General features: G+C 37.7%; 1 protein-coding gene across 1 annotated transcript; it reads right to left on the reverse strand.

Moving 5' to 3' along the window:
* Positions 1-2068: 2068 nt before the first annotated feature.
* Positions 2069-13969, reverse strand: LOC105059021 (pre-mRNA cleavage factor Im 25 kDa subunit 2). The gene is made up of 7 exons (XM_010942151.4): positions 13735-13969; positions 7627-7672; positions 4953-5046; positions 4762-4835; positions 3464-3550; positions 3257-3367; positions 2069-2713 (listed from the first exon to the last, which is right to left on the reverse strand). The coding sequence occupies exons 1-7, from the start codon at positions 13851-13853 to the stop codon at positions 2642-2644; spliced, it is 603 nt and encodes a 200-aa protein (XP_010940453.1). The 5' UTR covers positions 13854-13969; the 3' UTR covers positions 2069-2641.
* Between the last annotated feature and the right edge of the window lie 11866 nt (positions 13970-25835).

Raw genomic sequence — 25835 nt, forward strand, 5'->3', positions numbered from 1 at the left:
CATTTGTTGTCTCTTTAATTTCCTATGTGGCTTTTGGTGCTTGCCAAAGGTTTAATTCAGCAGCATCGTTTGGTGGTTCCCAAGAGACTTTTCAATTTAAGATTCAAGTAATTGGGATCTCCAAGCAAGCGGAAGATTTTTTTTAAAGGCAGCAATTTGTGGTCAACCATTTTCTAAGACCACTATGACGCAGGGCAAGCGAACAGGAGCATGCACAAATCATAAGGATAAGAAACTGTCCCAAATTGCGGACCCTCCAATTTTTTGGCTTGGAACAAAAACGTGGATCTTAACTTCCTAAAAGAATGGTGGCTCCGCAATTTGGGCCAGTTTCTTATCCTTATGATTGGTGCATGCTCCTGTTCGGTTGCCCTGCGTCATACTGGTTTTAGAAAATGGTTGACTACAAATTGCTGCCTTTGAAAAAACGGGCGTGTGCGAGGAAGTTGGTGAAGAAGGATAGATTCTCGTTCCATAAGCGTGAACGGCATTGGAGGGTGAGAGGATAGGTTGTCATGCCGACGACGGTGGTGAGGAAGATGGGGAGGAGCTGCTACGTGTTGCAGGAGAGACGTTGGAAGGGGCGGAGAGGGACGTATCCGTCAACCACGCTATCTTCTTTTTGTTCTTTAGTACTTAAAAAGAGACAGGACGGGAAGGAGAAGCTGGCCGTAACCGTTGCTCCCCCAACCCAGAATTCCTGAGATGCATCAAAAACGTAATTTTCTGTGTGGGAGACGTAAAATCCTTATATCATCCAACATTGCTTCTTTTGGGAAATATGAGCTTACATTTGCGGTTATTTTAAATTTAGCTTCACCTTCTTCACGTAGAAAAGCATTCGTGAATAGAGGTGAGCAAAAACAAAACCTGAACCAACCAAATCGGTGAAATCAAATTAAACTATATATTTGATTTGATTTAAAATTTTATTTTATTCGATTTAATTTTTTTTAATATATAAAAAATAAATTTAAATTGATTCAGATTTATCAGTAAATAAAATCGTTCTCAAATCAAATCGGACCGACTTTAATAAAACAACATCATTCTGATCATGATATTATTTATGTTGGAATATCAATATATTAAAAAATTATTTTAAATTTATAATATTATTTTTTTATTTGATTTTATGTTGATTAGCTTTAAATCTTAAATAATTTACTTACTAAATTATTTATTTTTATTATAATTTATTAAAAATTTTTATCTTAATCCTTAATGATGGTGTTTGTTTAAAAATTTTATTTTGTTGAATCACAATATCTTATATCAATTTATATCATTTAATTTAATAAATTTTTTTGATGATATTTTTATATAGAAAAAAAAATTAATAAATTATAAAAAAATAAAAATAAAAATAAATCGATAAACCAAACCAAATCAAACTGTTTAAATTATGTTAGTTTGATTTGATTTTAATTTTTTATTAATTTAATTTTTAAAAATATCAAACCGTTTAGAACTGATTCAATTTAAATTTGAACATAAAATCGATATGAACCGTACCCCTACTGATGAATGTTACAGAAAAAAAAATACACATTAACACCAAAACCAGTAAGGCTCGTTTTAATTGTCTAATGAACCAAATCCATTCGAACGTTTCACGAATATTACATGCAAAACCCACCTTGACGACCATGAGTTGATGGAAGCAAGGGCACCGGACGATAGCTTGCATAAACTCACACGTACCACCATCCGCAATACGGCATTGTCGGCAGTTGCGAGTCATCCCCATTGAAGGGCGGAGATCCCCAGTGCCTAGAACTCCAGCTCAGACATCCGTTTTACACCAACTCCAACACAGACTTCCAAAGGTCGTTACTCGTTAAGGACTTGACATCCACCTCTAAAGTTATTAAACTCCATTAGCACCATTACCCAGAGCTTTTTTTTTTTTTTTGGGTAAAAAACCATTACCCAGAGCTTTAAGAATGTATTTTTTTACCCTGAAATTGACTATAACATGGTGCCCTTAGATGATGTGTCTATAGAAATCAAAAAGAAAAACGCAGTTGAAGATAAAGTATAGCTCACGTATCATAGACAGAAAGAATTAACTGCACAAAATTATTACATTTTCTTTAAAAAATGCATCAATATCTGTCCTACTGAGATTCGAAAGACAAATTTGCTCACTCAAAATTTGCCCCATCATCATGAAAACTTCAGCAACCCTCCCACACCCAAAACACCAAGCAAACCCAGCAAAAACTTGGGAGAGACACAACATGTAAGCTTCAACACACAATAGACATCTCGTTTCTCACGTGTCTCTGTCCGCTTATCTGCTCTCTAACCTAGCATCAGTTTAATGAATGCACTGTTACTAAGAAAAGGCTTCGGGATATAGAGATTAGTCTATATTTTTTTCTAAACTACACACTATGATCACTCGGAAGTCCAACTGTTGATGTCAACCTTACATTTGAAACGAAGAAAACCCCATACACAGATCAACAAATTCTATAGGTGCACACAAAAAGTTTAAGCAGGCAATATATCACGTAAGCTAAGGAGTTCAAGTTAGATTGGGTAAGTTTCATTCATCTTGCTGTGGCATGCACATTTTGAAGGTCTGGGTGGATCAGTCAATCGATGAACTTTGCTGTAAAACAGCCTACCATCTTCACGAACTAACCATGTTGAACTGAAATCTTGATAATTGTTGTGGAATGGTTGAGATAACAGGTCCATATCTCTGCATCCATTTAAAATGGCAAATATTAAGCATAGTACAAGTTACGCATTTGAAGAGGATGACTGGCATTACAAATGCAAACAACCAATGCAAAATTGTACTTTCCATTGTGTTCTAGGATTATAGGACTTCAGTCAGTGTTCGCAATAATAAATAAGGCTACAAGGCAGAATATAATAAAAAGTTATTAGTTGCGTAACAATTCTGGGTACACAGCGAAGGCTTTTGTGCTTCGGTAACAGAGGCCAAAGTTTTCATTTCAACTACCAAAGGTCTCTTATGATTCAGCTTCACTTTAGTAGTCCCCAATTAACTGATATTTGGAATGCATCTAACAAATTAAACAATTACGATTTTTTTTTTTTTTTGTGGGGGGGGCGCGGGGGGTTAAATTATATAGATATTTTAAGGAACACTCCTACCGCAGGAGGGTGGTCAACAAAGAAAAGAAATGGCCATGAAAGATATCATATGCTACATACTGAGGCAATCAGAAAACAAGACAAGCATCCAAAAGTGCTATTAACGCTGGAATGTTCATACCGTAACATTGTCATACAGTTCAAACAATGGAACAGCAAGCAACTTCAAGTTTCTGGGAACAGCAAAGTATTCTCTTTCCGGCAAGTGAACAAGAAAAAGCTTCTTACACTCCTGGAAATAAAAATAAATTATCCATTAAAAAAACCCAAAAAATGTAACCACATAAAAAAATTATCAGTAAAACTTTGAAGCCATGATGCAATTCACCTTGGGCTTGGTGATATGAGGAGGACAATATGGGTACATTATTGTTTCAAAGTTTGGTCTCCACCACACAGCAACGCACTCCCCAATCTGCAAGTCACAAAGAAGGACCATTGAGATCACCATCATCAAAGGTTCTTAGAATGAGTTTGCGTATAATGCCTGAATAAATTGTCCATTCAACATATATTGGCCCCAGCAATCATAGAAAAAATTAGAGTTACAGTGTTCCATGGAGTCACAGTTTGCTAGAGATTACAAACTTTAATTGACACATGCTAAAAAAGTATATTTTGAACTTTGAAAGGTGTTGAGAGAAACTAACATTGCAGAGATTCCAAAAGACATAATGACTTATGCAAACCTTACAGGGTCATAATATCAAGTTGTTAAAGAAAAATTTCAAGTTCATATACAAGACAAAAGTTTGAACGCTATGAGGTCAAATACAGTGTTAGGAAGCACAAAAAAATGTCACATTTTATTGATTGTACTTTTTTTTTTAATGAAATAAATGTCAGGAAACAAGTGAAAGTTAGAGTCCAGGTCCTGTAGAGGAACAGATCCAAGTAATTGCATATGGTGGATAAAGTTACTATGCTATAGTTTGTTTTTGGTGGCGATACTATTCTAGGAAAATAATGGGTATTGAGGACTAATGCCTGAAATGAATTAAAGGGTGCATACTCTACTTCATATTAACATATCCTAACCAGAAGCACAATCATTTCAAAATCCAGCCATAGAAGATGAGGCTCTATCAAGAATAATGGTGATTTATGACAATTTATATTTAAAAATATAGCTTACTAATTAAAATTTATTAAGTAGATACAACAAGATTGTGTTTAAAGTTTAATCAGCCTTTATTACATAACATTGTGCAACCCTCCACAAAAATCCTGGCTCTGCCCTGGGTATGGACTGGTAACCACCAATACTCATATCAATAAGTAGGGTGTCTTCATTGCGGTATACAGACAATACAGCTGCAGAGGTCAAAAACATCGCTGTTTGTCCTTAGAAACATGAGCAAGAGAGGGATTGGTCAGCTTACATTTCACCGGCATCTATTAGTTTATGGAATAGATTAATATCAGGGCAAAACAATGGAGAGAAGATGGTAAAAGAGATCACAGTATGATGCGCACACAGCACATTTGTAGATTTATGTGCCCAACATATTTGACAACATAACATGGCTAAAATCAGGTCAAACCTCTTTTTACCTTTCGATGTATACCAAATTCCAATAAAGTGGCATCCACCAATGGAAAAAGAATTCACATTCAGATAAATACCTGCCAATTTTGCTGAAAGGAAGGTGAGTTGGCCCCAAGTTTGCTAGACAGCTTCCGTTTCAAACCCTCAATTTCTATGAAGTCACAAGAAACCAGGATTAGAAATGTTCAAACCATGCATAAAAACATTGTTTTAAGTAGCTCTACAGTAGTTCGAGTTAGAACTATAGAATAATAAGACAACATCCTACCGTTCTCTCCAGGCTTCAAACGTCCACCAGGAAGTTTACAAAATGTATTTCCAATTTGTAATAGCAATATATGGGGATGGTTGTGTTCCTGCACCTGCAGGTTGAAAGCCAGGTGTAGAATAAAGTTGCTAGAATTTCTTATACTGCATTTGTAAGAATGGTCAGGGAAAAGCATCCACACCACAAGGGTTCCCACAATTACATGTAGAAATTCATTTCAAGTAAATGGCAATATAAACCAGATCACATGTCTGTCTAACTTGCATGCACCTCAAGTATGTCATGCCACTCTAACGATTATATGGACCTTATGACCTAGAAACTATTGAAAGCTGATACAACATTTTTTTAATTTAGCCTCTTTAAACTTTTCTCACTGCTATATTAAAATTCAAAAATAAAATATCTAAAAGGCAGCTATACGTGGTGGAGTGCTCTTAGGTAAGGTTTGTACTAAACAATTAATTTCTTGAACTAAACTGTTGGAAAATAATATCATTATAACAAGAAATATCAAAGAGAATCTGAAAGCAGCAAGAAGAAAACACAAAAATTGCAATTAGAGGCAGGAAAACTATAAAAAGCCAACAAGGACAGGCACATTTTGAAAGCTCATTTAGAAAGCCATCTGCCAAACAGTTAGCTCCGTAAAATACATAAGCGCCACTATCGATACAAAAAGGTGGGACTTATGAATATCATTTGCAAATGTTAATGGAACTCAATATAAAAAACACAGACAAATATGAGCATTCTCAAGGCAACAAGTTTTGCCTTCTTGAATGTTCATATGATAAAGATCTTGATTTCCATTCTAACCAACTTATCTAAACTGAAGGAAACAAGGGTTTAACAGATAACAAACCAAAATTAACTTCTCAAACAAGATAATAAAACTATTTTAGAACAGCTTGGCAAAAAACAGGTTGAATTTGAGACCTGAAAAGGGGTATTGTTCTAAATGTAAAACAAACAAGTAGGAGAAGAAAAAAAAATAGATGAGATTCCAACAAGGCCAAGGCAAAAACCCTCCAGCACCATGGAGAAAGAATATCTTTCCATCCATCAGAAACTCTCATGCACATTTTTGGAAATGTCAAATCATTTTTTCTCACTTGTATATATATTTCTTACCTACCATTATCCAACATAAGCCAAGTTCAGGCAGGTCAATCAAACTGCATATTTGAGCTTCAGAAACAACTCAAGGGAGCAACACTAAATCTAAAATTACCTTTTTATTTCAATGTTTAAGACCTTCCATTACAAATTTTGAAATTATAAGAAATCGTAATATACAAAAACATCAGTTGTTTTGAATCATTCATAACACCTATTATGTTTCTTTTAGATCTAAAGTATTTTCAACAAGGCTTTGTTCATCAGATAGGTGTCCTATCCTTTACATTAGCATTATCGGAAAATCCTATAGTGAGGTGATAGGAATGATGAAACCATGGCAAGGTAACTATAAAACAGTTGGAGACATATGATGTCAGAAAGGGCAAGGTTGTGTTACAGGCCATCTGAAATAAGATGTCAGAACATATCAAGTCTCTGGTTATTTTTTTATTTGTTAGATGTAAGTCTGTTATCTGTTGAAGTACCTGGTTCGTTTTAAGGACATGAGTTGTTGACAAAACATGACACAACCTAATACATGTAAAAGATTGAATTCAGACGCAAGGTTTATATGAGTCAACAATGCATCTATTATATAACTTGTGCATTTTAGCAATAGAAGCAGGAAAGCTATACATGCTGCACACCCCTGAATCATAGCTAACCTTAATTCAACTCAAAGTTCAGCATGTACCAACATCATCCAGAAAAAAAATATAAAAGATTACAATTTGGATCCCTGATATTTGACTCCATATCCAAGGTTTTAAATCCTGTGGGACGAGGCTGCCCCAATTTTCCCATGGAACAGAATGCGTTGCCATCCCGTCTCGTTCCAACCCCTGGGACAGAAGATGTCCCAAGACGTCTCGATCGAGACGCTAGTGGGACAGCCATGTCCCAACGTATGGGATGGTATCCCGTCCTGGTGTCCTGTAGGACATCCCGTTAGAACCCGAATCTTTGTGCATATTCATACTTATGTTAGGATATATGCATCACAGTTTCACCAAACTTAACCAATAAGGGTGTATTTGCTGTTGGTTCTGCTAGTTTAAAAGTCATTAAAGGTGTATTTGGTGTTGCCCCCACTTTTTTAAAAGTCACTCACAAAACTCACATCTATTTAAGTTCTTAACCAAAAAAAAAAAAACTTTTCGATATATTTGGCATTTGGTAATCATATATTGTGGAACTCTTTTTCTAGATGAGCTTGCCAAGTTTGAAAGACAACAAACAGTAGCACAAAGCTAATATTTCTAGCATATCCTAAAAGAGTTTTTTTTCCTCTGACTTCTGCTTCTTGCAGAAGCAACTTTCAAATGACATTACCAGACACACAATTTTTCCAGAAGGTACTTATTTTACTTTAAAAGTCACAAAAGGACTTCTTTAAAGCAACACCAAATGCATCCTAAGTCTTAACATTTTGGCAAATTAGCATAGACACTGATAAAGAAACAGGAAAAAAGTTACATAATGAAACTAATTAATAAAAACTGGGGGGACATAATATCAGATCAAGTAATAAGTCATATGTGCAGGGTGTTACCAGTAAAATTGCCTCAGCACTCATCCGCATGCCTTCCTTCATATAGCTGACATCCACCAACAATAAAAGTATGGAACATAATGCATCCCAAATTCATGCACCAATGCAAAACAATGAAATAGAAAAATGGAAAATACCAGCCATGTAGGAGCTTTTACCAATACAGCTTCTACGACCTTTAAATGAACAGTTTTTTTTTATAAAAAAAATTTATATGGGGGGATTTTTAGATGCATCAGCAAGCACAATGAAGTTATGAGAACTATACAGACATGAATGGTTTTGAGAAAGCAAAGTTCAGTCCACAAATATAGTTGTTTGGTCCAATTTGGAAAGTCCATAAATTTACATGCTGCCTTGGTACAATTTTTTGAGTTTGCATAATCTTTTTTCCTTGTCTCCTAACTCTATGTAACTTTGTTCGCTTTATCCATTATTACAATTTGATTTCCACAAATTTTCAAAACAAAAATAAATATTATAATTACCAAAAGAAACATTAAAGAGTTTTTTGTTGTCAAAATTTTAAAGGACAAAAAAATCAGTCATCACAGTTGGTGACCGATATCAATATGAGCTGAAATTTCATTTTATGTTTGCTGATGTCGAAAGTGGGAAAATTTTGAAAGCAACTGTGACATTCAAAGAAGCCAAAAAATATCAGATCTAAATATTGAAATCTCTGCTGAAGTGATTAAATCAAGTTTACACACAGTTTGTAAGCATTCATTTTGACATTTATTAACTAAAAAATCATCTAAAATAATAGATAAACGGATTGGAAAATCTCATATGAGATATTGATATTGTGCCCGCCGAAGTTTTCCAAGATTGATATATTTTTGGCTCCAATTTAGCATGATAACCAAGTACAACAGATGCTAGGGAGCATAGTGGAAACAAAATATAGACACACAAAATGGTTATACATGAGTGTAGGGTGGAAAGGATATGATGATAATTGGTGAAAGAGGGAGAATAATGGAAGAGAGTCCCTACAGTGCGCCTTAAATAATTTTTTATAGAAATGGTAGGAAATATCCTAGATAGGGCTAACTGAGAAATTTCCATTTCAGCAGCTCACCAAACCGGTTAACCCATAATATTTTATTATTTTTTTGGAAAACCATCGACTGCTCTAATTAAGGCATTTCAATCACACCGCCCCCTTCCCCTCGCCCATCGCATCTACGTGCCGGCCACCACTCTGCACCAGCTGCCTCCCCATGCCGGCAGGCTGTTTATTTTTGAAAGAGAATCGACTATCTTTGAAACCCATTTCCCCATCCATCGTGCCACCCTCTCCCCTTGCCAGTGCCTCAACTAGTAGGCAAAAGCTTGAAAGCGTTGATACCTTTGAACTTCAAAAGGATTTGTCCATGTCCAAAAATCAAACATCTTTTGTTAACTTTCTAAATCCATCTTCACTCCTATGGCAATGTCACCATAATCAGCAGTAATGCTTTGTTGATAGTTGGTCGTGGCAAAAAGTAGATTAGATAAGAAAGAAATCTTTTTTTTTTTTGAATGGAAATGGAGGAAGCCTGGGCTTCCACCACTACTTATTAAAAGAGTGCAAAATTATTTATAGGATTGTAAGGAAGAAAACAAATACATATAGAAGAGAACAGGGATCAAGAAGTAACAATAGAGAGGGCTACAAGACAGTCAGATGATTGCTAGGGATGTTTCTTCACAAGGCAAGAATTAACGGGATCAAGAAGTAAAAGCAGCCACTTCCAGAAGTTCTAATAAAAGCATAATTCCTCTTATCTGTTTGATGAAGGTACTGGATTTGGGGAAATGGTGGTCGGGAAGTGGCTCGAAATTTCGAAAAGGAGAAGGTACTGCTTGGGTGATCGATTGACCGGAAGAGTGCTCCAAGTAGGAGAAAGATGTGCTCCAATGGAGAAGACCAATCCGGCGAAGAATCCATCTGAGAAGACCAATCCCATGAATCCACAACATCGTAGCTGCCACCGCACACCACCGACGGACACCAACGAGAGTATGCCACGATCTCATCCTCCAAGACCACCGATGAACACCAATGATGAAATGCCACGATCCGCAACCTCCATGGCCTCTCTTCAATGCTACTCGACAATTGGAGATGGAGAAACACAACCTCCATCGCCATTGTGGATCAGGAATTGGGGGAGAAAATGCTTTTGAAAATGCCCCTAAAGTTTTCAAAAATTACCCGACCACCCATTACCTTTCACAGTATATTAGCCTCGGATGCTGAAAAAATTACGTGCACTAGCCCTGATAGCGACCAGCTACAGGCAACAAGAGGTGGAGAATCTAGAGCATTCTTTCTTAATCAGACGGCCAGTTTCTTTATAAATGAAAATGACCATTCTACCCTATTGGAGCACCGTATGAAATACCATAACGAAAATATGGTTTTTGCTACAGTGCTCCAAAGGGTAGAAATGTCCCTTTTTTTCCAAAAAAAACTGACTATCTGATTCAAAAAGAACATTCAAGATCCTCTACTTGCAGTTGCCTATAGCCAGTTACGATCGTGGATGGTGCATGTAATTATTCCAAAGTTCATGGCTATTCTATAGCGGATGATAATGGTTGGTGTGGTACAAATTGTGAACTTTAAGAGCATTTGGAAAACCAAAAAGGGAGCACACACCCATCATCATTCTGCTCTCCGTTCCCCATGCCATCAAAAAAATCCACACTAGACAAAGCAACCAGCCTTTCCCTCTTGCCATCTCATATATCAACGCCTTCACTTTCCCCAAGATCCTCACCAGTCATCCTTAAAACCTTCGGGAACAAAAAGATATTGATGGCCACCTTTATCGTCTTCTCTTCTTTGCTCTTATTTTCCTTGGCATAAGGCCAACTACATCCTATGCCATAGCCTCGTGCCCCACAAAGTTTGGTCTTCGAGAACATCCTATCGTCCCCCTCCCGGCCTTCGAGTTCTTCTACCTGAAGAGCTCGTCACCAGCGGAAGCGTTGCTACAACCAGTGTCGTTGTTCCCAGGCGCAACATCTTTGAAGGCAGGGCGGAGTTGGCGGTGGCGAATGTGTGGCCGACCCCGTCGAGCCATGAGGGTGTTGAGGCCAACGGGATGGTGGTGGTTGTGCTTGGGTTCATGTTTGTGGCATAGGGAGGCAGCCACCATGAAAAGGTGGACGGTACAAGGAGGTGGTGGTGTGAATGTCTTGTTTAACGTACGAGTAGATCAAGGAGGTCACTGGCATAGGGAGCAGGTGACATATGGAGATAGGCGGCACAAGTGATCTTCAATGTCAGGGCAGATCTGGGAGGCAGCCAGCATAGGGAGGATGCTGGGGCAGGAAGGCGGCCATCGCAAGAAGGCAGCCAATGCATGGTGGTGGACGGCACGGCGAGGCTATCAGTGAGGGGAAGGGAGCGACACTAGATGGTTGGGAATATGGGTTCAGGAGTTGGAGATGATAAATATAGCAAGTCAGCCCTTTTACCAAAAAATAATAACATGGGTTAGTCGGTTTGTTTAACCACTGGGATGAAAATTTTCTAACTACCCTTGTCTAATGGATCTCCCTATTGCTTCTTTAAAAGAATATTTTAGAGCACCATAGCATTTCCCTGGAATGTACAGAAAGAAGGCCATATATATTCCTTATTAAAAGGAAGATTTGCTGGATCACAGCACTTGAATGCAAGAAGGGAGAGCTAGACTAAGTATGAGATATTGTGGTGACTCCATACACAGGGATCTTACCTCTCCATAGACTCCCATGAGTCCCACAAATACCTATAAATCACCACCACAATGACTTGAACATTTAAAACAACATCATATAATATTTTCACAAGGCTCCTACTCCAAGTCAAAAGACCTTTACCATTCCAAAGCTTGTTATTAGAGCTCATTAAAGGCACATCAATACCTCTAGAACACCATAGAATATTGTACTAGTCTCCAACCTTTTTCCTATTGTACTTATTTGTGACGCAATATGTACAAAAAGTATACTTTATGATATGTAAGATAGGCAAGTCTAACATATGCTTGGTTTTATCACTATACAAAATCCAATTTTCTGGACATTGAGGTCTTTATCACCTACATTATGTGCCTATAGAATGGAAAATCTCAGGTTCATCTACAAACCTACATTGTGACTCAATCTTTGGTAACAGGCTTATCCAATCACTGGAGTGATATTTCACAGCTATATACATTTGATGCTCCAAGAGATGGAGAAGAGGCAGCACTAGACCAGTGAAGAAAAAGAGCAAATAAGGACACTAAGTGGATTTTCTTACTGAGAAAGCTCCATTCCCCAAGCACCGCTCCCAGAAATGGTTAAAAAGAAGCCAACGGAAGGAAAAGCATTGAAACAATTTCTCAGATTGCCTTCATCATCAATATGTCATCCATGGATTACATGAAACAGGAGGGGAGGCCAATTTGTTTGCCCATCCATGAGTGTCATTATAACTGATTCCAATCTTTAATAAATGTACTATCTCCTCTTTCCACAAAGAAAGAACAAAAGTGTATTACCAAGCGATATGGGTGCATGTATCAACTCCCATTGTACCTTCCTTTGAATAAGCCTTGTGCATAAGATCTAGCAAATAGGTATCTACACCACCATGATAAACAATAAATAATATAAATATTTAAATTGAACATCTGTAAGATACTAAAAAGATGTATGGTGTATCCACTTAGAAGCTAAGTTAAGATAAGAAATGAGAAGCATACCGCTCATATTATAGGCCTTCTAAGAGATATCAGCACATTAGCCATCCATAATTGATTAATAATCCTCAGATAAGCCTCGTACTTTGCTTTCAAAATTTCACGAACATATATAGGGGCACACACATGTGCACATGAAATGGATTTAGCGAATGGGTGATTTGATGTGAATTCCTTTACAGGCCATCGCAAGCAAGTTGATAACACCATTAGAAACAATTTTTTACCAAATAAGTATATGATATCCATCATTTCATTCTCTTTTTGTTATTTCACCAAATCATGGCTCGACAAGAGCACTGTAAACAAGTACAAAAATAGAAAGATAGCAAGCAGATCTTATCATTATGATCTGTTAAGACCTAAAACAGGCAACACTAGTGATATTTAACTACAAATTCTTCCGTGAGTCTTCTCCACACTATCTACAAAGTGAATGTCTTTGGTGTCAAACTTCTCCCATACTTTCTATCCATCATCCACAATAAGCATCACTTCTACTAGTCAACACAAGTAAACAGAACCACAAAGCTATTATTCAACCACAGAGAAACTAAAATATCAAATGGATAAAAAGCAATATAAATTCAAAAGAAGCATTTGATCTGGGTTATTTTTAAACCTCAAATCTTCATAGTTACAAGCATTCAATAATGCAACAACATATCTTTTCTGCAAAGTGGTAAAGAATTCGATTATGATGCCCATCAAGGTCTTCTTTCTGTACCTTCTCCCTATTTGTTCACCCTAGCAACTGTCACAACATAGGAATTCTCTGCTTCAATCAGTTCGGTGCTCTTTTGCATCTTGACATAATACACTCCTCAGATATCAAAACATCAATGTGATTCCTTATTTCCTCCACAAAAATCCTAACTTTGAGAAAAAAATCGAACCATTGGAAACCAAAGAAAACATGTTGGAAAAGCTCAAGCACTTCATTTCTCCTTTTCCCTCTTTTTTTGAACAAAATTCAAAGATAACAATAAAAAAACAAAGAAAGTGATGCTTTAGATTTTAAAGCATGAGATCATTCCGAACCGAAGAAACACTTGCCGACTAGCTAGTTAAATCGCTTCTATGTCGCCTTTCCACTTCTTCTGGAACTAAAGGCAATTGCTAACAATCAAAATAACCCAAAAGAAAACGGAAAAAACGGTGATAATTTAAGTGTTTTACCCTCATAACCCAAAGTTTCATTCCGACGATTAAACCCTAATGGAATCGGAGAACAACCGAAACCAAGCAGCCGGATAACATCACCGGATTGAGCTAGGGTTTTCGTGAATCCTCGAAAAGAGAGAGAAGATAATGGAAAGAAGGAGAAAAGACATCTCAAGTTCTTGGAGGTTTTCTTAATCTAGGGTTTCTGAGAACCTACTTGACCTTCATGCGAGCAAGGCGATCAGCGACGGAAGTGTCCTTCTCCATCTTCGGCTCCTTCGTCCCGAACGTGTAGTTCGAGAGAGGGTACATATTCACCACCGGTGACGTTACCATCTCTTCCCCCTCCTCGGCTCTCAAGCTCGGACGGCGGCGAAGGAATGACGCAGCCGGCCCAAAATATTGCCGGAGCCACCCGTCGTACGGTCCAACCCGTACTTTTACTGAAATGGGCGTAACTGGGTTCCTTTTTCTTCACAAAATGGCCCATTGACAGGCCTGAAGAAATGACGGGCTTGTACAATGGATGTTAAGGAGAAGAGAAATCAATTGGACCCCCACCCAAATCGCACTCGCACCTTGCATGTTTGATGAATATATGATGATGTACCACATTTCACTGCCCTTTTTATGATACAGAACTACGTTTCACTTCCTTCGGTATAACCAATCAATTCAGCTACTTTGTTTCTTAATCATATGAATCAAATGTATACTAATTAAATACAGCCTTTTTTTTTTTTTTTGGGTAACATAAATATAGCCTCTAAAAAGGAAAATAAGAAAGTTAAGATGTCTCTACTAACACAATCTGTGAATAAAAAACAGTAGCTTGTTCAATTGATTTTTAATCCCTTTCTTCTTCTTCTTTTTTTCCTTTTTTACATTTCATATTAGTTGTCTGCAAATGCTTTGGCATTCCATCTATCGAATTAAAACAAAATCATTCAGTTTTTTCTTGGAACTATGGAAAACAAAACTAGGCAACAAAAAATAGAATATTTAAATTCTCTTGCCCAGACCTTTACTCCCGACTCATGCATTGAGGCTTTCCATGTCTCCACCATCAATATCGTGGAGATACTCTTGCCCCTTCAGGTAACAAATCTACCAGCTGATAGCGCTCCCCTGGCTTGGTGAACCAGGAATCCATGTGTGCTTGCAGTATCTAATTCCAAGCACATTCTTCAATTTGTCTTGAAGCTCTCTCGTTGTCATTGCAGTTGCCATGCATGTTCACGTGGTTCAGCTGCGAGGTTCTGCTAAGTAACATCAGCAGCCTCCAGAAGACGACCACATCCACTGGTCTTCCAAATATTATCGTACATATTCGATAGATGCGCGTAAACTCCACATTTATCGGTTTCCAACTCTGCAATCCTTTCCATCACCTTCTCCAAGCTCATCTATGGTTCTGCAGCCAGAAAGCAACACTCCCCACACAGCAGCATCAGGCTTATAAGCTATCCTTTCTCACTGGTGCTTCTTCTAATCACCCATCACAGAAGAGCAGATCAACTAAATACCAATAATGTTCAAATTTTAGCTGAATCTTAAATTCTCTCTATGGAGTCAGATTTGGCGAACCTCTTCGACCAATCCTCTATGACTACAAGCGAACCACACACTCATAAACAAGGTCATTAAGTCCTCTTTTCATTAGCGCAAAGAGTTTCATTGCATCCTCTACCCTCCAAGGAATTGCAGGTGCTTTAATCATCACATTTCAACAGAACACATTTGACCAATTTGATAAAGATTGGAAATGCTTTTTTTGGTGAGCAAAGATTTGAAATGCTTTAATGTCGGCTCAGTAGCATACATTTCTACCAGTGGAGTCCCCACTGTAGCTCCTGACTGAAGCCTCTTTTATGTGCATTTCTACCAGTGGAGTCCCCACTACAGCTCCTGACTGAAGCCTCTCTTATGTGAAGCGTGAAGCCAGGTTGACAGAGCATAAACAAATGGAGCATGCATCCGGAAAGAGAGATTCAATGCCTTCTGAAATCTTCCAAACCACATTCCTCACTGGCATCTCGTCAAATAATCTCCTTGCTGCACCAAAATCGCGCAAATCAGCGAGAACTTTCCACATCTACATAAAAATTCAGAAGCGAACTACCAACTGGAGGGAGACGATATTGAAGCCGGCCTTCGTAACTCGGCAATGTACCTTCTTCCCAAACTTATGGTTTCCAAGGCGGGTGCATGCATCTAATAACACATGCATTCATCATTTCATTAGGCTTTAGGCATCGTTGAGGCATTTCTTCGAACAACTTTAGGCACTTTTTATGGGGACCAAGGAAGACGTCGCTCGGATCATGGCGTTCCAGAGAAGGACGTGGCAAGCCGCGCCGGCGGAGGAGAAGACGAGCTCGGTGGCGCCGAGAAGAAAGAGGGAGCAGAGTATGGGGAGTTGGGAGAGAGAAGAGTTGATGAGGCGGCCATGGATTGGCTTCAGCTGTGGGAAAATACGCCCGAAACATGCTGGAGAAAAGGATTTGGCACCTAGAGATAGCAACAAATCCAGATTTCTTTCCTTTTTTTTTCAAGGGTAAGCCATTTCTTTTCAAAGATGTTTTAACTTTATCCCAGCAAAATCGCAATTAGTTGCTCCTTCCAACTTCTTGATTTATTTCTCCCATCCCACCTAGATTCTAATATATTTTCAGAACGAAAACTTTTATATAAAGCTTGATTAAAGTAACCTGTAAACGGGGACTTACAAGCAATTTCTCTGGGACATTTTCTACATATGATAGGGCACCGGATGACGTTAGCTTCACATTGAGCTTCACATTTGAATCTTAAGATACATGACCCGATTAGATCCGATCCAATTCAAACGTAAACATAGAATTCAAATTCAGTTATAATGACTCACCCAAATATAGATTTGGGTTTGGATCAAAATTTTTCAAATCTTTCGATCTTCCCCATCAGATTCTCAAATTAAAAATTTTAAAAACTAAAAATTTTTCAAACTCTTCAGCTCTTTTATTCTTGACTGTTGTAATATTTATAACAATCCGAAGAGAAAAGATTGGATGGATTTTTGATAATATTCTGACTGTTGTATCATACACAGTATGTGCAGTCTTATTTTTAATTATATACAAATATTTTTGTTGTATGATGTTTTAAATTGGGACAATTATATCACTATATAAAATTTATATTTTTTTTATTTTTCTTCTTTTGTGTGGACTTCTGGAATCTTGACTCTTCTCAAAAATCGCTTGTTTTATTCTGCTATCCAATACAATTAATTATTAAAAGTTACACTTGAAGGATTGAAGGAAAAAAAAAGAAAAGAGGCATTTCTTAGTTGACATCTAGCATTAGTATTTATTGACGATAGGTTTCAAATAAATTAAATCCGTGATCCAATCCAGCCCGAACCGGATCCGAACTGGACCTGCATTTCATGGATCGGAAACGGATTATATATGGATCCGATCCGACCCAAATGATCTAATGGGTCAATAAATTCGGCCATGGATCCGATCCGATCCGATCCGATTTTTTATCGGGATGGGTATGGGTCCAATATCAAGATCCGATCAAGAAATTAGGTCAGATCGGAATCACTCAGGATCCGATCCGACCCGACCTATTTGCAGGCCTACTTGTAACCCGTGGGATTGCATAAGATATATTTTTTTTAAAATAATATTTAATTTTATTTATCTATTTTATTATATTTATTATATATATATATATATAATAGTTAAAATAATTAAAGATGAGCAACAAATAATTTTACTTTTCAACTACTTTTTAGGATGATGTTGATGTGTTTTATCCCATAATAATGGCTCAACTAAAGGCCATCGTATCAGAGTTTTTATTTCATTTTGTTATTTAAATAAAGTAATTGATAATAATATTATTAATTTTTTAAAAAAAATTAAGATAACAATATAAAAATTATTATTTTTTAATGATCTCTATCTAAATACCATAAGAGTGAATATGCCAAAAAAAAAAAAAATCTTTATTTACCTTCCTCTTTCCATCCTATAGCTCTGCAAGACTTTCATACCCATCAATTACACTTTTCATTCAGGCAAAACTTCTTAGCAGCTAATTGACTGTTTATATTTCGTATAGAGTCTCTCTTTTGCCTAGTTTTGCCTTGATAGAGAATTCCACACCAATATTAACATGTTAGCATTTGCTAACAAGTGGTCATAAAAACAGCTTAATCATTTAACGGAGGTTACGGAGCCTTCTGTTTTAAAATTGTGATCTACAACTAGCCCCATATTTGATGAGCTTGGCTTGGATAATTATAGCACATGTCAACTTTTTGAACCAAGACATACTCTATTTTCTTTTCTAATCGGATTCTTCGTTCAGAATCTAATGTGCTGTGAATTGTGTTGCTTAGAAATTGCAATCAAGCCATCCTAGATCTTCTACCGTTCTTTTGCAACCCTTTCAACCTTGAATCTCTTTTGTGCAATATTAAATGATTTAAAATGACTCACCTATAATGATCCACCTTGGCATAATCATTTTCGCATAGCAATCTTAGTTTCCTTAATCCTCTAAATTGGTGAATATTTTAATCCATAACGGTGTTGAACATTTAGCCATTTTATAAGAATAATGTATAAGTGACAATATTAGGTGGCAATTAAAAAACATCCTATATACATTATTTCAACTACTTGACTCCAGGACTATTAAACGTGCCCTCATTAGTTAATCAATGCTAACAGGAAAGGATCCTACAATGAGCACATCAAAGTATCTCTTGACTATTATGTTTGTTCGGGTTTTCAAAATTATTTCTAATAAAATTGCAATTACATCCTAGAAAGTCTATTGATAATTCTTTTATCCTTAATGCTTTAGGCCTTCTACATATCAAGCAGTGAACCATATCCTTATTTCAATACTATATCATCAGGATAAAGCATAACCATTAGCCTTGTTTTGAACAACAACATATAGCTTATTACTGGAAGAGTGTAGATATAACAATCCTAAGGCTACATCATCAGTGAAGCCCATGATATTCAGAAATTAGCTTATTCTTCCAAACCTTAATCCGAAGAGTTGTCAGCACTCCTTCATAGACATCTTCAACAAGCAAAATATCAAAACATATTATCTTGCGATACAATATTTCTATGTTTTCTTCAAGTCAACCAAAACTCCTTGCAGAATATTTCTCCTCTTCAAATTGTTCCTACCGGTTGCCTGGCCAAGGAATAAAACTCATGGTTGGCCTGCTTAGCATAGAAGCAATTTGGCTATCATTTTTTGCAATTAGTTATCTTATACTTGTTCGACACCCGTTACAAAAAGTGATAGATGCTCATTAGTTTAATCCATAAATCATGAAAACTTGCAAATGCTCGCACACATTTTTAGTTTTCAGGATCTTACTGCATAACCTGCTTTTGCTCCATAAATTTCTGCATCCCAATTTATATTTTATATAATTCACACTCCAGCATATTGTGATCTTTATAGAGATGATTAAATTGTGAATTGAACATCAACCTATCTAGTCCTTAGACAAATCCTATTCTTTGCATGCAGTGGGCATCAATTTGAAAGAAATAAGGGGGTGTTTGGTTCACAACTGAAATCAAAATGGAAATGAAAATTGGAATGGCTTGAAATCAAAATCGAAATGTTCAAATCCTCCAAAGCATTTGATTCGTGATCGGAATCAAAATCGAAATTGAAATAAAATATTGAATCCATACGGATTGGGGGTACACGGGAGTTCATAAGGAGAAGGGAGGGGAGGGTAAAGAATAAACTGTTGTTTGGTAAAATTTTTTGAGAGGTAAAAAGAGGGTAGAAAAGAGTTCTCTCAACCCCTCCGTATCTTTCACTTACTTAATTTTCTATATCCCCTGATTTGGGGTGTAACGGAGGGGAAGGTTCACGCTTAATTTTTATTTTCCTAACTTATCCTTAATAAAATTTTAAAATTATAACTAGACCATTATATACTCTATTTTTCCAACCGTCTCTTTGCTCTTCGTACAACTTAGAAACCCTATAGCCATTACATATGAAGTTGGATATGATCCAGGAGTGAAATTCATCGTATTAACAAGTTGAGTCATGAATCAAAAAAAAGGAACGGACATTTGTCAAACAGAACGGGCATTTCAAAAAGCTAAAATCATTCTCGAATAGATTCATATAAATGCTAGAGAGCATATTTAAAAAGTATATTTATCAAAAGGAACAAACATTTGTCAAAATATCACAAACATTAAATAGTACATCTATTAATGAGAAAAGACATATTTGTCAAAATATATATAAAAGTTCTTCTACCCCTTCCTTAACCCTTGTATCCAAACAAAGATAAAGTATGTATCCTTCTTTACCATTCCCCTCCCTTTCCAAACAAGGATTCATTAATTTCCTTACCCTCCCTTTCCTTCCTCTCCATTACCTTCCTCTTCCCTCTTCTTAAGAACTCTCGTGTACCCCCAATCCAAACAAAGCGATAGAGGAGAGTAGGGATTTAGTTCTATATAGATTGAGCCATTCTCATTCTACCCCAACATTGGAATCGAAATGGGACTCCTCCCAACCAAACGGTTGGAATGGAAGTTACCCATTTCAATTCCGATTCTAGGCACCCATTCCCCCCAACCAAACATCCCCTGAATGAAAAATAGATGTCAGAAATAATAACAAAACTATTAGAATTCATCTTCAAATTTTTCATATGTTTTTAATAATTTTCATGTCAATTAAAAAGCTAACTTTCTTCTATATCGTGAACTATTTCATGTAGTTGTTCTACAATCCCATATCATGCGATAAAACAACTAATCCAACCAAAAAAAATTCAATTTATGTTTGTGGGAAAGGAGAAAATAGAAGAAATTCCACAAAAACTTACCGGCAACCATGAGTGCAATTGTCTCCAAGGATCATGATGGTGGCGGTGGCCATGCCAGTCTCCCTGCCAAACCAGCATTCCCCGAGATTGGGGCACCTAGACTCCTTGCACACTGTGTGTCCAGCTTGAGCTCCCTCAACTTCACCTTGATGGCCACGGACTTGGCCCACCCTGGATCATCTCCTTCATCCATTTTGACTTCGGGAGTGGTTTCTTCTTCATCACGACCTCCATTGAGTTAAAAAAGTTTGAGAGGGAAAGGGACTCCATCGCGAGGCACTATCAAAGGTCCGCGAGGGTCTGTCCTAACAGTAAAGAGGCAGAGGGGCAGAGGGGACTAGGGTTTGGATCGAGAATTCTGAATTGAGGGTTTGGAGGAGGAAGGGCGTGGATGAGAGGGCTTGGTGGTGGACTAATTGCCCGATGGAGAGGAGTGAGTGTAGGCGATGCATCACTTCCTCCACTTCTGATATCTCTCTCCCCCCTCCCTCCTCTCATTTGAAGGCTCTACGTTGCAACACGCATGTCCATAGGTGGTAGTTTTAGCATCACGCATGGGAAGATGTGACCGCTACAAATGTAGGTGGGTGACGAATTGAATGAACAAGTGAGTTCGAAAATTAGATGGGTTGGTCATCGAACTCTGTCGTGAACTCTAAGTCCACGATATACCTCAACTCCTCAGGCCTCTCCACCAACACCGACACTACATTGATGTACTCGTAGGTCCTAGTGGGGGGGCCCACACCACTAGTGAGATAGGCAACCCCAGTGGCGACTTCAGCAGCACACCAGTGGTGGGGGAAGGCAAAGGGAGGACTGAGGCACCAATAGGTGGAGGCATGGTGGAAGACAAGTGGCAGGGGAGGGGAAGAAGGAGGGTGGAAGGTTTGAAGCAAAAAAAAAATACTGTCTTGGAAAAAAAATAAAAATGTGGCGAACAATGGCTTGGAAAAAAATAAACACGTAGTTGTGGTATTTCCATCCTGCTACAAGGTATAAGTGTGATATTTTGATCCCGCCATAGGATATAAATGTAGTATTCCAGTCTGGCCATAGGATATAAATATGGTCATGAGTGAAATTTATTTTGAATCAGATTTTTGGATATGATTGGTTTTTGAAATCCAGTATATAATTATGTATACGAATATTTGAAAGATATTGAAATTACTGAGTTCGTGTTTTAAAAATAAATTTGAGTTTATGCATTGATTATTAATAAACTGTGTTTTGATAATTGCAACTCATATTATTACATGAATTATCTAGTCAAAATAATCATTGCTTACTGAGCTATCTAGTTTATTACTCTTTATTATTTTTACAGATTCAGAAGATTAGCTTGACTCAAAAATTCGATATGAGAGAGCGAACTAAAGGCAGACATTGATATTATTATTTGAGATTAGGATCTATTGAGATTTGTTTCAAGATCATATAATTTTATTTTGTAAGACATTTGATTTAGTTATTTGAAATAAAGTTGAACATTAATTTTGTTCTATTATTGTCTTATGATATCGTGATAAGATGTCTTGCATGCTTATGGGAAGAGTTCTCTATGAGTATGCGGTGGTTGCTATGACTCTTGGCTCGCGATCTCGAGTTGGGGACGTGACAGTAGTGGACGAAGGTTGATGCCTCTGCTTTAATATATATATATATATCATGATTATAATTTGATGTCCAAGCAGAAATCTTTAAGTAATTTTTTGCAGTCATGTGATGCTTGTAAATTAAAAACTTAAAAATTATTTAAGGTTCATTCAGGAGCTTCTACGTAATTTTTCATCCAACCCAGCCTTAATCCTTTCACATGCAAGGAACATGGGGATTTATTTCTCACCATGCATCTCATACTTCTCCATCTTCTTCTTTTTTTATTCAATGATCTGGTTGATCTCAAAATCCAATCTACCATAAATTAGAGATGTCAATGGCTTAGTAATTAGATTTAGAGTAGGTTTTTCAACAAAATTTGACTCTGACCTGTTCTATGTACAAAATAAATGCATTACACATGCATTTGTAAGGTAGGTATGTGATATCTATTGCTGCCTGGTTGTAATAGCACACACACAGTGGGTTCAATGGTCAAATATTGACCAGGTCATATCATCAGCAGTTGAAACTCATACCGTCGTCCGTATGGCTACAATCAAAAAACAAGATTTAGTACAAAATTTAAAAGTAAATGAAAAATAAAGCGATCGATCGATTATGCTATACCTAAAGAAGTTACCGAACTAAGTCCAGCATCATAGAGAGCCTTCTCTATCATCAGCTCTCGTTGCGCTGGAACATCCATATCTCTAAGTTGGAGGAAGTCTTTTCGATCGATGATGTCAACCCGACTATGCTCATTGGAGCTGATTCTTCAATCACTCCAGCGTGAAGGAAAGCCCCAGGTAGATGAAGAAGAAACAAAAAAAAATTGATTCTTCCATCCATAAATGAACGATGGAAAATCGGAAATGAAAGAAAGACCCTTCCTCGGATTGAAAAACTACCAACCCTTGATCTTGGGATGAAGATGAAGAATAAAGAAAGCTTGAAAAAGAGAAGGGTGAGGGTTGGTTGGGATAAGACGACACAACAAGACGAAGCTGATAATCAGTCGGATGGAGTTCGGAGCCAGCTAAGCAGGACAAAGACTGTAATAATCAAGAAGATTCCAGATGAATTTTGGAATCGAAAATCGAAGACCGGCCTGAAGGTCCTTGATATAAAAAGCTTTAATCTGATCCGGAGGAGGAAAGTTCACCCAACCGTCCGGACCATGAGTAGAAAGCTGATATTGCTCCGGGATACAATACTGTTCCTGGAGCCATTCGACATTGGGCCTGGACAAGAAAGAGACTTCCATCTCCGAACCCGAAGGAGAATCGTCGGTCGGATTCTCTGACCAATTATCTCAAGAAGTTGAGGCCTACGCCTTCTTACCTCTACTCGTCACTGAAAATGAAAGAACCTAGAAGAAGAAGAAGAGAAAAACCTAAGAGAAAGGAATGAAAACTTGACCTGGAGCTAGAGGTGATGCAAAGAACAAAGAAATTTCAAGAGCTCTCAACACCTAGGGGACAAAACCTTCTGTTGCAGAGAAAAATGACGAATGCAAAAATGAAAAGTCCAAATAAAAGAGACACTGTATATATAGGACCCCTCAGCGGTCCGAATGAAATTATTCAAATCAAGGCTCTCCCAGATTTCGACACGTCGTCACATCAAAACTGACCACTGATCAGACGGTTCGATGCACCTACCCTCAGATCATGCCACCTCACTACTATCCGCGTGAGTGGAGCTGAGCTAATGATATCTGGACACATGGTCGAAATCTACTAGTCAAAATCTAATCGTTCGAATTCTCTAGATGTCAGATATCTTCTCGAAGCGACATCCCCATGATGATATTGCATTTATTGAAATGACAAAATGAATGAAGACCCTTTGTATTTTGAAGAATCATTAATATCTGTAATCGAATCGGGGCTCGAGACAATACGTGGCAACTTCTTTCGTCCGACGTGACAAACCACATGACAACGTGTAGTCAGACTATCTTAAACTTGAGAGTGGGGGCAATTGTTGGGGCGATTCAGCCAATTTTTTGATTCTGACTTTCAATCGGCCTGATAAGCACGACCTGTCGATTATCAATCGATTGGCTGACTGACAGTCAGCTATCTGCAAATTTGATAGACTCCGACTATGATGATTCGACTGATTTCAAATCAATGAATGTCAGCATATCAGAGTTATCAACTTATGCTCATTCGGACTTTCATAACTATCGACATATGATCGACATATTTTGATTACCGACATATAGTCAGCTTACCAGAAACTGCTAGTGCAGAAAGTGTATAATGGTCAGAACATGATCAGTGATGGGTATAAGCATCCATTTCACGATCACATAATATCGAAATAAGCGAGATCCACGTATCTAACCGTTACAGAGGGTTATCAACTACTCATTTATAAAAGGAGGTAAATGAACAGCATTTGGTAAAACACTCTTGAGAGCTGAAACTTTATCTCTTTGAATTTTCATCTGTTGTTCACCACTCCTTATTGGCTTAAGCATCGGAGGGTCCTTGCCGGATACAATTATGATTAGTATGGACTTTGTTTTGCAGATGCTCTTCACCGACATCAGGCGCAATAGGAAATTGGCCGCAACAAGTTTAATCCATAAATTATGAAAACTTGCAAATACTCATACACATTTTTAGTTTTCAGGATCTTAGTACATAACTTGCTTTTGCTCCATAAATTTTTGCATCCTAGTTTATATTTTATATAATTCACACTCCAGCATTTTGTGATCTTTACAGAGATGTTTAAATTGTGAATTGAATATCGATTCTCATGCACCCTATCTAGTCCTTAGACAAATCCCATTCTTTGCATGCAGTGTGCATCAATTTGAAAGAAATAAATGGAAAATAGATGTCAAAATTAACAACAAAACTATTAGAATTCATCTTCAATTTTCTCATATATTTTTAATAATTTTCATGTCAATTAAAAAGCTAACTTTCTTCTATATTGTGAACTATTTCATGTAGTTGTTCTACAATCCCATATCATGCGATAAAACAACCAATCCAACCAAAAAAAAATCAATTTATGTTTGTGGGAAAGGAGAAAATAGAAGAAATTCCACAGAAACTTTTCGAAAAACATGAATGCAAGTGTCCCCAAGGATCATGATGGTGGCAATGGCCATGCCATTCTCCCTACCAAACCAGCATTCCCTGAGATTGGGGCACCTAGGGTCCTTGCACAGTACTGTGTCTTCAGCTTGAGCTCCCTCAGCTTTGCCTTGATGGTCGTGGACTTGGCCCATCTAGAATCATCTCCTTCATCCATTTCGGCTTCGTGAGTGGCTTCTTCTTCATCATGACCTCCACTGAGTTAAAAAAGTTTGAGAGGGAGAGGGACTCCACCACAAGGCACCATCGAAGATCCACGAGGGTCTGTCCCAACGGCAACGAGGCAAAGGGGTAGAGGGGACTAGGGTTTGGATCGAGAATTCCAAATTAAGGGTTAGGAGGGGGAGGGCATGGATGAGAGGGCTCGATGGTGGACCAATTGCGTGATGGAGAGGAGTGAGTGTAGGCGATGCATCACTTCCCCCACTTCTGATCTCTCTCTCCCCCCTCCCTCTTCTCATGTTTGAAGGCTCTACATTGCAACACGCATGTCCATAGGCGATGGCTTTAGCATCACGTCCGGAGAGATGTGACTGCTACGAATGTAGGTGGATGACGAATTGAATGAACAAGTGAGTTCGAAAATTAGGTGGGTTGGTCATTGAACTCCACCGCGAACTCTAAGTCCACAATGTACCTTAACTCCCCAGGCCTCTCCACTGACGCCGCCACTACATCGATGTACTCATAGGTCCTGATAGG

Source organism: Elaeis guineensis, chromosome 16 (assembly GCF_000442705.2).
Source record: "Elaeis guineensis isolate ETL-2024a chromosome 16, EG11, whole genome shotgun sequence".
Taxonomy (NCBI): Eukaryota; Viridiplantae; Streptophyta; class Magnoliopsida; order Arecales; family Arecaceae; genus Elaeis; species Elaeis guineensis.

Coding starts and splice junctions, on each gene's coding strand:
- LOC105059021 (XM_010942151.4), bottom strand. CDS start 13,853: ATGGTAACGTCACCGGTGGTGAATATGTACCCTCTCTCGAACTACACG. Junction 3,551..4,761: donor CCTTTCAGCAAAATTGGCAG/GTATTTATCTGA, acceptor TGTGACTTGCAG/ATTGGGGAGTGCGTTGCTGT. Junction 2,714..3,256: donor AACTGTATGACAATGTTACG/GTATGAACATTC, acceptor AAATGGATGCAG/AGATATGGACCTGTTATCTC.